General features: G+C 48.8%; 1 protein-coding gene across 1 annotated transcript in view; it reads right to left on the minus strand.

Annotated features, from left to right (window-relative positions):
• The window catches only part of LOC133352661 (interleukin-31 receptor subunit alpha-like), a 31,645-nt gene extending 17,317 nt beyond the window's left edge, over nt 1–14,328 (minus strand). The window contains exons 1-10 of the mRNA XM_061568433.1: nt 14,257–14,328; nt 11,848–12,309; nt 9,543–9,669; nt 7,382–7,551; nt 6,398–6,546; nt 5,370–5,523; nt 4,901–4,983; nt 4,457–4,676; nt 2,580–2,798; nt 2,078–2,179 (exon numbers count right to left, since the gene is read on the minus strand). Coding sequence (XP_061424417.1) covers nt 2,078–2,179; nt 2,580–2,798; nt 4,457–4,676; nt 4,901–4,983; nt 5,370–5,523; nt 6,398–6,546; nt 7,382–7,551; nt 9,543–9,669; nt 11,848–12,309; nt 14,257–14,311 — 1,741 coding nt within the window. The 5' untranslated portion in view covers nt 14,312–14,328. The remainder of the gene's footprint in view (nt 1–2,077; nt 2,180–2,579; nt 2,799–4,456; nt 4,677–4,900; nt 4,984–5,369; nt 5,524–6,397; nt 6,547–7,381; nt 7,552–9,542; nt 9,670–11,847; nt 12,310–14,256) is intronic.
• Nucleotides 14,329–14,555: the final 227 nt, after the last annotated feature.

Here is a 14,555-nt window from a genome sequence, read left to right on the forward strand (position 1 = left end):
GTTTCGACTATTAACAATATGATGTAACGTGTTTACGTTGTGTACGCGGCCGCCAATTTCGGCCAATCCAAGCGCTCGTAAGTGGGCTGAGGTATGCATCAGCCAATCGGCGACGCCAATTTATCAGCGTTTAGACCTCGACTGGCTCTGTTTATACATTACGGATTAATGATTTTAACATGTAATTCCTAAATTCGATTAGCAGTCATTTCGGTAATCAGTAGTTTTGGTGGAACAAATTAAAAACGTTAATCGAGGCACTACTGTACCAATTTTAGGGGTCTCGAGGAGGGGGGGGGTGATATCACTCCCAATCACCCTCCCCTCGGATCTGCCACTGGGAGTTTCATCCTGTTCTCTAAATAAAAAAAAAGATCACCAGTTTACAATGATCAAATTTACTACGATCCACATTTACAATGTTTATATAACGCCTCCGTGGATTGATTTACGACGTGGAACTCGATTTACGACACACCTTCCGACACGACTCCGAACGCATTTGGTTTCCGATGTTTCTTGGTGTGGAACTTGTTATTCTGAAGTGGTTTTTTTGTGTGCGTGGATTTGTACCTCTTAAATCCAATTAAATATGGCTGATTAAAGGAAAAAACGAATCGGCAAGTGATGTTTCTACTATTTCTACTGTCTGTGGGAAAATAAGTGTGATCATATTTACGACGCTCCGACTTAAGACGACTTACGACGACGGGGGTTTCCATGAACCCATTATTGTGACGTCGTAAAAGCGGGGACGCCCCTGTGCTGGTGGTGTTTCACGTTAACGGTGCCCTGGGAGGGCAAGTGAACGGTGCGTGCAACCGCATCACGGCACACGCTGCACAGGGACTCCCCGGCGATAAATCATAGGCAGCAGAATAACTTTTTTTTATCTCTGAAAAAAATGTATAACCGTGTTTTGTACTCTTCGTGTTACACGCGCGTCCTCAGCGTGTCGAGTGACCCCCCAGATAACAGCTTGACCTGACAAGTAACAGAAGTTGCGTGAACGATTGCTGGGGATGGCAGGAGTATTACTGTAAACTGAGATAGCCTCAGACCACAGACAAGCCCCTTAGACTTACTAACTAACGATTACTATTTTTTATTTTACCAGGAAAGTACCACTGAGCTATCTAGCTCTTTTTCAGACGCGACCTGGCCACAAATGATAGCTCAACTAAGCGGCTTATCATGTGCGAAATATCGGCAGCCAAATATTATAAATGCAAGTTTGTAAATATGCGGAGGGAAAACCCAGACGACCCGGAGAAATATCCACGTGACCATGGGGAGAACATGGAAATTCTAAATATACAGGCATCAGGGTCGGGATCGAACCCACGACCTCCTGTATACCAGGCGAAGGACTTAACGTCTCACCACCCACTTGGTGAGAGGCTACAGTCTTAGGCACATCCTCGTTGGAATACAGCAAACGCTTCCCTCTCATGGGTTTAGCTGTCACGGTTTTGCACCAAATTTATTGAGGTACAACTTGCCGATCGTGCCTCTGTGGCTCAACCATTCGCGGTTGACCGCGAGATCTTGTACGCATCATGACTGCACTGCCTGCGATGATGCTGCTGCAGCGTAAGAACACACACGCGGTGCCGTCTTGTCTCCCAAGCGGCCCATCTTGGGTCTCAGGTCAAGCGGCGCTCCCAATTTCCAATGAGGAGGCAGTGAGCTTCAGCCACATAATTTTCCTTCTTGCAGTATACATTACTCTACATGAATACTTGTACAGTATTGTACACTTCATTAATTGTTTTTATTCTATATATTTACCTTACAAGGTTTTATTTGATACTAGAAAATAATAATCATATTACATCCAAAATACTTTCTGTATAACGTTTGGGTTGATGATGTAGGGTAACATAAAACAAAAGGAGGGGTTGGTGTCCTATTACGAACCATGAATCAAATCCTAGTCTTCACATTTGCCTTTTAGTTTGCGGTTTGCGGATTTACCAATTTTGGCGATTTTCAGGTACATAACTAGACCCACGATGGGCAAGGGTTTGCTGTCATTAAAGTGAAGAGTCGAGAGAAGAGTGAGAGAGGGACACACCGCCCTGCTGAGCATAGGCCTGCACCACGCCTGACTTTCCTTCTCCCGTCTCGTAGATGGCGACCACAGAGATGTTGTAGCAAATAAAAGGCTTCATGTGTTCTGCAACCACACATCATGAAATACATCATCATCATGATCAAATACATCATCAGTGGGTGGCAGGGTGGTGTCTAATGTTATGTATTATGTACAATGTTATTAAACACATGCTGCATGTATAATGCACACCATTGTACAAACAGGGTTACACTAATTGACCATTGATATGGCTTGTGTTGTTGCCCTGGAGACCGGGAGATCGATGGTCGACGTATGGTCGCCGTGTTGATGGCATTCGTCATTATTTCTGCTCAGGTTTATCAAGGTGGTTGTTGGTCGAGCATACGTCTGGGAGTTTGGGAAGCCATGCACTGAGCAATATTGGACGTGATCGGTGTAAATGACGAGGAAAATCAGAGCACGAACAAGGGCACACTCGCCCGCACGTACGACCGCATACCGGAGAGGACCACATGGGTGGTGTTGGCGGGGACGCAGTGCCAATGCATGGACGGAGTCGTTTGATCGTCGTCAGCGACGACCCACTCCACCACGTATCCCTCCACCGCGCGTCGCCTCTCGTGGCCACGTGGCTTTGGCGGGGCCCATCTCACGGCCATGCCACCACCACCACTGCCCTTATCTTCGTGGGCCTCTACGTTGAAGGGCGCAGGCAGCACTATGGAGAATCAAACGTTATCGATTTATGAGACAGCCAGTGGCATGGTGAGATAATCATACGAATGTGTTCCTTTTGGGGTGCGTTGGCTGAGCCTGGGCAGACACAGAACTTGGTTCCAGTGGCCAAGTGAAGACTGTAAATTCAAAACATGGTTTTACTTACTCTTTGGTTCTTTCTGTAAAGTCACGTACGTATACAACAATACCTATGTGACTTTACCAAAAGAACCAAAGAGTATGGATCCCTGCAGTCACGAAAACTTAAAATCTAGATGTTTTTTCTTTCCAATAACTTTCACTAGCATGTGTATGTGTCATTTATAGGGTTTCTCATCTCTAGGTATAAATGGTGTGCAGGGAGGTTATTGAAGGATTTAATAGTCTGGAAGGTGCATGTTAGATTGGATCTAATAGGTCTCTTAAAAATGAGAATACCAATGACTTTCCAAGATTACCACAGAAAATTGATGATGATGATAGTTGTGGTGGTGTATGATGGTGGTCGTGGTGGTGGTGATGATGATGGTAGTTGCGGTGGTGGTGGTGATGATGATGGTAGTTGCGGTGGTGGTGGGTGAAGATGTTGGTCGTAGTAGTGGTGGTGATGATGTGCACAATAGCCTGGCACAAGCGCCGTGGTGACATCACTGCCACTTAGTGGTGAATGGCGGTTGTTGTTGGTGATGATGGTGACCATGGTGAATATCATGGTCATGGTAATAATCTTGATAATGATGTTGATGATAGTGATACTAGTGGTGATAGTAAAGTTGATTATAGAAAGGTACAACACACTCGGCTGGTCCCCATGTCTCAGATAAGAGGAACCGCATTGAATTTTCCTGGAGGGGCATCTCTAGAGCTGCCTGGAGTGGAGGCTCTCCCCTGCCAGCAGTCGCGCAAGCAAGACACCATAGGGCTGCACGTTTACATTTGACCACCTCCAATCGTGAACGTCGTGCTCTGTTCATTCCTCGTGTACGTGTAGTGACATCGCGGGATGTCACTGTGCTGTGCTGGCCCTTGCGAGGCACGGCGTGCGATGTAACGACATCACAAACACCACTATGATGTGGGTGTAGTACTGGCCCTAGAGGGGCTCGCTCGGTGAGCGCTGGTTGATAGCGTTAGGCGGCACCACGCCTGGCGTGCAGTGCCAGCCCTACAGGATAGGGTGTGGGTGTGCCGGGGTTACTAAAGGCCATGGCACTCTGGTTGACCCGAGAGGACACGTGACCAGTTAAGTCTACAAAGGGTCCCAAGTGGGGGCTAGGGGTGGTCACTTGGTCCGGGTCCAGATCCTGCTCGAGGATTCTGGAAGGTGGTCGTGGCCAAGGGCGGAGCCACCCACGCCGCAGAGAATATAAGACGGGTCCCCCAGAGGGACCGGCGTTGTTGTTCATCCTGAAGAAACCTTTGTCTACGTCCTACGTTCTACCGAGTCTCCAACACGTGGACCTGGTCCCAAGCTGTGGTCTGGTCCATTTTAACTAGTTACAGTGTAATTAGTGTAGTTAGCCTGGTGGCCACCACCATAGGTTGTTATTCTGTTAAGGGGCAGTTACCCCGTGTGTTGGTGTTAAATAAATGTGTTGCCTCCAAGAGTACGTCTGCGACTCGGTTAAACTCACTACATACGTAACAGAACTAACAAACCTCGGGCGGACAGGCGTAGCCAACTGCAGGGTGATGACCCGGCCAGGTTGTTCGCTTGCACGCACCACTCTGAAGGGACCTGCACCTTTCCCAGCTGGAGTGAGTACAGAGGCTGCGACTCCAGCCCATGTTGCACCACCTTTGCTTGGGTCTCCCCGTTCACTCGGTCCATCACGTTGTACGATGTCACTGGGCCCCGCGCCTCCTTGGCACTCAGAGGCTGCGGAATACAGGTTTAGTTGCTGAGCACAGGCTGCCATAGGGGCAGTCAAGACCTCGCAGTCAGCCTAGGCCTATCGAAACTGAGCAGTAAACTGCAATAAAGCTCAACACAATGCCGGTATCAGATATCAGTACAAATCTGTTCATGCCACCAGCACGCTGATGCCAAGTCCCGGAGTGCCCAGGTCAAACATGGACAGGTGGCCGTCCTAGGCAAGTCACCTTCCACAGCAGGGTGAGGTTGAAGACTCCATCCGAGGAGCCTGGGCTGAGGATCCTCCACACCTCTGGGCCAACCAATGGTTCTATGCCGCAAAATGAATCACAAGCATACTCATCGTCATCATCGTCAATGTGATCATCTGCATTATAATCATCATTACATTCTTACTGAACAGATATTTTAAAGGTTAACGATGATCTCGTACAGTGATCCCCATATACAGGGGTCAGCAACTAAAATAAAAAGAAGACCATTTTTTTTCATTCGGTAAAAAAACTGAATATTTCAAAAGCCGTAATGCATGTGAATCCGAGACGATGGTCCTTGATAAATAACATCACGAAGCAGTCCTTTTAAAGAGCCGCACATGGCTCTAGAGCCACAGGTTGCTAACCCCTGCCTATGCAGGTGCACGTTGTGCGAGGTGAGAGGGCGCGTGGGTGAGAGGGTGTGTGGGTGCGTCCTCACGAGCTGGCGGCGTAGAGAAGCACTTCCTTTGTCCCCAGGTCCCCTTCGGCGCCTTAGCCACTGGCTGCGAGCAGCTTATGCGCACGCAGTAGGCGGTATCCGGAGCGAGGCCGTGAATGTCCCATATTTGTGACCGCAAGCTCCTGTTGAACACCTGCCTCGTGACGGCGAGCGGTGGAGAGGGGAGCCAACGTTTGCGCGAATCCCGAGGCATTCCCGTGTACATTGGGGACGGGCAGCGCACCAACGGTCATCCACCAACGGTCATCCAAAAAATCGAGAAAAGGAGTGGCTGGATTTGGTCATGGCCAACATAAAGAACTTTTTTATTTTCCCAGGTAAGGCCCAATGAGCTATGTAGTTCTTTTTTTAGAAGCGACCTGCCCACAAATGATAGTTCGACGAAGTGGCTTATCATGTGTAAATGTATAGTAGCCAAATACTCTAAACACATTTTTCTAAATGTGGAGGGAAAAACCGGAGGACCTGGAGGGAAATCCACACGACCACGGGGAGAGAGACATGCAAACTCCAAATATACAGGCATCGGGGTCGGGATCAAATCCAGGATCTCCTGCATACCAGGCGAGGGAATTAATATCTCGCCACCGCAGCACCCCATATCACCCAATGGCCAGTTTGTTGGTTTAATTGTTGATTACGGCACCGTCATAGCAACATACACCACCATACTCAGGCACACACAAAGACAATTATCCCCCCGTATTGCCTTAATAGACTGTTGGGGCAAGTGCTGTTAGCGAGCACCTATGAAGGCTGGAGCCGCACACGAGGGGGTTGGTGGCCAGCACCATGCCCGGCTGCCTTTGTCTCCCAAGTGGTGATGTTTATACACCACAGCAGGTCGAGTCGCCCTCGGGGAGGCCCAGGACCAGTTCAGATATAATCGTCGCTGGTCTTGACCGTGAGCGGAAATCTAACTCGGATCATCAGGTTCGTAGCGCAGTGCGCCAACTGCTACCCTACCGCTCCCCACAGTTGTACCGTCACACTTGGCCTATGGTTACCGTTCTCCAGGCCTCTTCATTGCCGTAAGCCAGACGCAGATCACATTTGTACTCGATGCTTATGCCCGTCTGTGCTGTCCACTTGACGCTGACGTGGTCGGCGATGTGAGTGTACGTCACAATCTGTAGAGCTGGCGGCTCAATTGTAACTGCACACAAAACGCACAAACATATCACTCAAATGTAAACGTGCTCATGTCGTATTAAGTCGGAGTTAATATCTTGTTTTTAAAGATCCACGGTAACTCAGCTGATACCACCAATCCACTACACACGAAACCCTGGTCTTGGATAGAGTTGATCCTGGGATTCAAGCTAAGGTTGCCACTTATCCGGGTTTGACCCAGAGAAGCCAAGAATTGGTATTTCTATTATTTTCACGCTGCTCCAATGTTAAAGTTAATATTTAGCCGCTGAACACACTAGAATCCGATGAGCTATTAAATATATTTATCACAGATGTCCAGTAGGGGCGGGTAAGAACGTTACAACAACAAACAGTACAAACACACGATAGTAGTGCAAAGTACAAGAAAGCTAAACAAATCACTCAACACACAAATAAAACAAAACCATCCCCATCCTACCAGACAAAGCCCACTGAGATATTAACTTATTTTTTAGAAGCGACTTGGCCACAAACGACAGCTCAGCAAAGTGGCTTATCGTCTGGATAAGCTTTGGGGGCGAGCGGCGTTCACCCACGGTTCTGCACCATTTCTCGCTGCCGAGGGACCATCGCGACAGACAACATTCGCAATCCCCTAGACCGTGGTGGCTCTGCACGCATACCTCCTCCTTGGCCCATCCTTCCGAGTACGCCGGCCACGGTAAGGAGGGAAGGGGCCGTCGGTTCTGCCGGTCGCCCTGCATTTGGCCACGAAGACAGCTCGACTGCAGGCTCGTAACATGGAGTTACCGACCGATGAACGAACGCGTGCGATCGCGTAAGGCCCTGCCGCGTCGGGTTGATGTGACACGTACCTAAGTCGTTGGGCATCAAAGAGAATGCCGGCGAGCGCGATTGTCCAAGCGCGTTATGAACTTCCACCCACAACTCCCAGTGTCTGTGGAAATCTAACTTGGATCCGGGGAGGTCAATGGTTTGTGCTCCCTCCACGCGTTCGCACATCTTGATTTTGTCTTTGCCAACCCTGCGGTGCACAGACATTGCAAGCCACACACCAAAGTTAAAAAAACTGCCAATGTGATTTTTGTGCTCAACAGTTGAAAGTAAAACCAAGATTGTTGGTGGGGCGGCCAGGTGATAGAGCCAATTATCTCGTTTATTGTATGTTGAACTTGTTTCGCACCTTACGTAGCCAACCGTGCTAATTGGATGTGCGGGGGAAGGACATCAAGCTGAAGTGGCAGCCAGTGCGGTCATATTTCCGGTGCAGAGGTGCCAGCGGGGGCGGAAGTAGCCAACGGTGCTGGCCCGATGCAAATGGCCTAGGAACAGCGCCTTGTTATTGGCCAGTGGAGGCATTCTTGTCGCCCCGCTAGCTTAATTTCTTTTGAACAGGTGGCAGTGCCCGGTGGGAGTGGTTTCGTTCAGCCAATGAGATGCAGCAAGATGCATCTCATTGGGGTAGACAAACAGGACGACTCATTTTTATTTTTTTATCGATTCTATCTGAATCGATTCCTATTGGGGTGCTGCCCCAATGCCCCATACAGACCAGCCATCACTAAATTACTGATATGTTGGAAGGGGTTTCTAATCCGGAAAGTTTAGATTTAAATCGAACAAGGATGTACTGTAAATGTGTCCCAGTATCAAAGAGTGTAAATACTTTTGTATGAAGGTCTAACCAGACTGGATGTCTCCTCCCTAATTAGAATAACTCTATGAATTGTATGCGCAGAACATCACTCAGCTGATATAATAGAGGCCAGGGTAAAGGTTACAACGCCAATTAGAATGTACATTTTGCAAGCCTTTCCCCCTACTGGCAGACTAAAGCCCGATTGCAGGACCGTCATTGAGTCACCTTGTGCCCACAGGAAAGGCTGCCACTGGGGGTGAACTTGAACATGTTTGAGATGAGAATTGACGTTAAGTTGCTTGTCGTTGGTGAAGTGCAAAAGTGCTCGTAGATTCCCCGGCGTAAACGTTGCTCTCGCAAAACAAATCAGTGTCGTTATAAAGCAGCCGATTCCCACAGTGGCTGAATACCTTTGCACTTAATTTGGCAATATTCCATCTGTGAAATTAACCAAAAATATTGGTTCAATTGTAAAGTAAGCCTCTTGCTGTGTAAATAATAAAAAGGCCACCAAGGTTTTTCAGCAGCCACAGCCAATCTAACACGTGGGGTTTCCGCGTAGATTCTGCATCTCATGGCACAGTGCCGATAGCACAAATGAAATATAATCGCGGGTTAAAAACGACCGAATTTTTTTGGAAGACAGTAACTTGACTGACGATGGTTACATTAAATATTTGAACTTTGGCAGTGCTGTAAATGTGCTCTTAAGCACAACCCTAAAACACCAACAGAACAGATGAACAATGCCCATAATTGAGGGTTTTTTGGGTTAAATCATGTAAATATAAACTGTGTCATTAAACCCGCCACCACCCGACACATTTATATTTACTCGATCTAACCCAAAAAAAAACCTCTTATGGATAATATTGCTCACGAAATCCTACATGTTAAACAGATAAGCAATGTGTCTCCTTTGTGTATCTTGTTTTTCCACAAAACAATAAAAAGTATTTCTTACACAACCCATTGGTCCAACAGCCTCCAGGGAGTGATAATTTCAACAGCACCGATCCAGCACAAGCAAACTCTGCACCGGTTTTAACATAGAGTGCATCATCAGTAGAGTAGATGTCCTTTAAAAACAATGCATAATGCTGTAGTTGGGACTCAATAATGGCTTTGATGTAAACGTGCTGTTTGAGCCGACTTTCCGGAGGACACATCGACCACGAAGCCAGCCAACTACCTGGGAGTGTTTGCGGCTGCCTGACCTCCCCTAACATTTATATCGGTGGACGAGAGAGCGTTAATGGGAGAGCAACAGCGATTCATTAGGTACACAGAGGTGGAGAGATTTCCCTGTGGGTGTCCCCTCCAAAACCCCTGAGTGTCGTGCATGACCAGGCTGACATGCGCCTGACGTGGCTCACTCTTGGTAGCACAGCTGGGAGTCGGTCTTGAGCAGCGAGTCCTGTCCCAGCTCCCAGTTGCACGACAACGCGCCCATCTCTCCCCCGCGGACCTCACACCGCGGCTGCGATGGGGCGTCCGGGATATCTGCACTCGTCAATGACAAAGAGACCCATTGCTCGGCACAGGGGCCAAGGGGCCCCAAAACGTCGAGCAGCCGGCGGTAAACTGGCACATCCGAAATTGTAATCGAGTGAACAGGTTTCTTGAATTGAGCGAGGTTATTAAGAGCTCAGGGAAGGAGACTATGGAAGGGAATTCCTAAGTCGGGTTGAATCTATGTAGACTGTCAGAGTTATCGCCTACAAGAAAGGACGGTGTGATTGGCAGCATGAACCAACACTCGCATGTGTATCCAAAGTGGTGATGTTAATTCATTGCACGAACCACTCATTGACTACGGGGTTTACATGGGTAAAGTCCAGGACTAATTGAGATACCAATTACTTTGCACTCTGATCGTGTTTTTGTATTGTTTGTTGTTGTAACTTTCGTACCCGCCGCGACTGGACATCTGTGACAAAGAGCTTCATAGCTCATCGGATTCCACCAGTATAAATACATATTCCTATTCTGAATTACCACTGCTGTTGCTGATAGATAGGTGAACCCACGACAGTCTAAAACTATGAACTAAACTAAAAGAATGTCCAGGTAAGTCTCACTGAGTTATATAGCCACCAATCGTATATAGCTCGTGACTCCCATCCTCCCAGACCACACGGAAAATAAAATACTCAACGGTCAAATCCAACACCCCATGCTCACTGGGAGATAGGCAACACAATGAGTAGGAGACGTCTGAAAGTAGTGGCTAAAGATGCTCTGGTCTAGGGGGTGTTCGGACCCCTCGTGTAGTACAACTACCAAAGAGAGAGGAGCCTCAGGTAGGCCAGTGGCACCGACAAAAGGGTCATAGGGATGCTGGATAAGCAAAGCATTGCCAATAGATCATCGTGAGAATCCCCACCCCCCGAACATAACTAATAATAGGCAAGATGCATTGTTCACTTCTCGTTTAGATGAACGAGTCTGAGTTTGAGAAATTCTTCATCCACGCAAATGCACAGATGATAGGAAGAATGGATGTGTGGATAACAGAAAGGTCTGCTGACAATTGATTCGGAGCCATGAATTACAGGAAAGAAGTACAGAGGTGAATATGTATGGCCTAATTTTGAGTGAAACGTCGTACTCAGATTGTAAACGTTGTGGCTTAGCTCTCCAACACACCAGTGTGCTATACTAGTGACTAATTGGCATGTTCTCTTTACGTGACAACCCTTACTAGTTGGCTGTGTCGGGTGGTGACGGGTTTTAACGACACATTTATATATTTATGCGATCTAACACAAAAAAACTTCTATTATGGATGATATTGGTCGCGAAAGCCTGCGTGTTAAACAAACTCAAAAATCACAGGGTGCCCCAGTAAGATGATGGTGTGGGCATGAAGGATTTCCCAGTAGAATGATGGCATGGACATGGACGATGTCCCAGTAGGATGATGGCGTGGACATGAAGGATTTCCCAGTAGAATGATGGCATGGACATGAAGGATTTCCCAGTAGAATGATGGCGTGGACATGGACGATGTCTCAGTAGAAGGTGGAGTTGGCATGAAGAATGTCCCAGTAGGATGATGGCGTGGACATGAAGGGTTTCCCAGTAGAATGATGGCATGGACATGAAGGATTTCCCAGTAGAATGATGGCGTGGACATGGACGATGTCTCAGTAGAATGATGGCGTGGACATGAAGGGTTTCCCAGTAGAATGATGGCATGGACATGAAGGATTTCCCAGTAGAATGATGGCGTGGACATGGACGATGTCTCAGTAGAAGGTGGAGTTGGCATGAAGAATGTCCCAGTAGGAAGATGGAGTGGGCATGAAGGATTTCCCAGTAGAATGATGGCGTGGACATGAAGGGTTTCCCAGTAGAATGATGGCATGGACATGAAGGATTTCCCAGTAGAATGATGGCGTGGACATGGACGATGTCTCAGTAGAAGGTGGAGTTGGCATGAAGAATGTCCCAGTAGGAAGATGGAGTGGGCATGAAGGATTTCCCAGTAGAATGATGGCATGGACATGAAGGATTTCCCAGGAGAATGATGGCATGGACATGAAGGATGTCCCGGTAGGATGATGGCGTGGACATGGACGATGTCTCAGTAGAAGGTGGAGTTGGCATGAAGAATGTCCCAGTAGGAAGATGGAGTAGGCATGAAGGAGCACGTGAGCCATGCAGGCGGAGACTCACAGCCAACGCGAACCGTGGCCTCGTCCACAACCACGGAGCCTTGGAAGTCGCAGTGCACCACACACTGCATGAGGCCCTGCGGCGGCTTCACCGACCCCACCGTCACATTAGCCGACAGCACGTGACATTCCCTCCCCGAGACAGCCGCACGACCATCAGGGGTCCTCGTCGTGGTGGTGGTGGTGGTGCCACTGGAGGAAATCTTTGTGGAGCCGTTTGTGTTGATGGTGGCAGTGGTGGTGACGTGGTTTGTGGTCGTATTGCTGGAGGTGAGCTCGGCAGTGGTGGTGGTGGGGGATTGGCTGGGCTGCAGCCTTAATCCGTCGAGGCGAATGTAGAAGTCGTGATTGAGGCAGTTGTTCGGGCACATTTCCACCGCGCAATGGGCCCAGAGGCTGCCCCCCACACGCATGGGATTGCTGGACAGCTGGAGTCTCGCAGACAGCGGAAGGCAGAAGGTTCCTGACAAAGATAAAGATCTCCCATAAAGCCATAACAGACTGTTGGGGCAAGTGTTGTTAACGAGTAGCACCTATGAAGCCTGGCACGGCACACGAGGGGATTCAGTGGCCAGCACCACGCCCGGCCGCCTTTGTCTCCCCAGTGACGATGTTTACACATCGTACTCATTCGAGGTTGAGTCGACCTAGGTGAGGCCCCAGGAACTGTTCAGATAATCGTCACCGGTGTTGGCCGCGGGAAGGAATCGAACTCGGGTCGCCGGGTTCGAAGCGCAGCGCGCTAACCGCGACACTGCCGCTTATGCGGAACACCTGAGACACGGATGGACACGAGCGTCAGGGTGACACTGCTGTTAGCAGCAGCACGCCAGGGCGTGGTGGCGCTACACAAACCACCTTTGTCGCCGCAGTGCACCTGAGCAGGAGCTGGCGGTGACCTCGGGGAAGTCTCGGCTACGTTTGCTGGAGGTCTAATTGTAATCCATTGTAATTATGATCCATTGTAATTATGATCCATTGTTAATATAATACATTGTAATTATAATACATTGTAATTATAATCCATTGTAAATATAATCCATTATAAGTCGATCCGGTGCGGACAATTCTCCCTCTGCCGATGGTGTTGTATTTACGACCGTACCTGCAATCGCGTTATTCGTCAAGCAATTGCGTAAAATACCGATAGACTGTACAGAGCGCGTTTTTTTAACACCATAACTTTTTTACAACTCCACGAGTCGAAATACAGAGTATCAGAATAAACTTCTAGAACTAAACTAAACTTTGTATTTTACCAGGTAAGGCCCACTGAGCTATTTTTCAGAAGCGACCTGGCCACAAATGATAGCTCAACAGAGTGGCTTACCACGTGAAAATGCATCGCAGCCGAATACTCTAAACGCGTGAAAACCGGAGAAAAAATCCACGTGGCCAAGGGGAGAGAGACACGCAAACTCCAAATATACAGCAGGGATCGTGAGGGTCGGGATCGAACCCGCGACCACCTGCATACCAGGCGAGGTAGTTAACATCTCGCCAACAACCACTTGCGTCGCAGTCGGGAGCATTCGTATCGACACGACGTGATCAGACAGCAACTGCACTGCTGCTACGAGCACTGCGTGACGCTTCCACTGCTCCCCCAGACGCTTCTCTGCATGGTTCCTCTCGGCCGCCACCTGCCTCTTGCTGCAGTCTTCACCCTCACGAATGGCTGCGTTAACGACGCCTTGGGGGGCGTCCATAAATGACGTCACGCGATTTTGGACGATTTTTTACCCCCCCCCCCCCCATTGTCACACGGCGTCACAAAAAGTCAGACTCCCCCCCTCAAATATGACGTCACAAAGCTCTGCCCACCCCCCCCCCAAAAAAATATAAAACATGCTTCAAATCGCTTTAAACTATTGTCATTGCAGTGCGTATTTAATGTGGCGCTGCACTCTGATGTTGTAGGAAAAATATTTATAAAAAAAAGTATATTTAATTAAGTAGAACGTGTTGTCTATATTTATTTAAAATTGCGCATTTTGATGTGACGTCACATTTCTCAAACCCCCCCCCCCTCGTCACAAATCGTCACAAATGTCTGACCCCGCCCCCCCCTAGGTGCGTGACGTCATTTATGGACGGACCCTTGGCAGAACCCCAACGCCCAATGATTTCCCCCTCCGATCCACCGCATTGCCATTCCCCCGCCCGCGGCTCGGCCCTCCTCCTCGTCGCTGTCTCTGCCCCCTTCGTTGGCTTTCCGAGGATCCCACTGCTGCTCCCAGCACCCTAACCCCGTTGGCCATGTCTCCACGAGCTCTCTCTCTCCTCAAAGCCCTCTCGCGGCTAGAAGACTCCGGCGTTGGCATGCAGCTCCTGGAACCTTCTGGAACGTATTTGCCGCCTTCATTCGCATGAAGAGAATGGTAGCGTCGGTCAAACGAGAATGGCTCACCTTGCCAGGCCGCACTGAAAATCACTGCAACGTTCAGGACTGTTGTGTAAGACATGCCACAGAGCAAGGGTCTCCGACCTGTTTGGAAACAAAAGATACAATTTATACAGAACACAGCGTGGGGATGTTCCGAGTGCTGAGTGGGTAACGGTCGGGGAGATTTAGGAAACGTGACCCCGATTGATTCAGCTGCTGTACCGGGAGATCGAACCCGGCGATCTTTGGATTGCAAGGCCATTGTGCCAACCCTTACACCATCGTCCCTCAACACATACATACAAACAAAAACACTGCATGCA

The sequence above is a fragment of the Lethenteron reissneri genome, chromosome 41 (genome assembly GCF_015708825.2).
Source record: "Lethenteron reissneri isolate LAM-NWPU_2019-01 chromosome 41, ASM1570882v1, whole genome shotgun sequence".
Lineage (NCBI taxonomy): Eukaryota > Metazoa > Chordata > Hyperoartia > Petromyzontiformes > Petromyzontidae > Lethenteron > Lethenteron reissneri.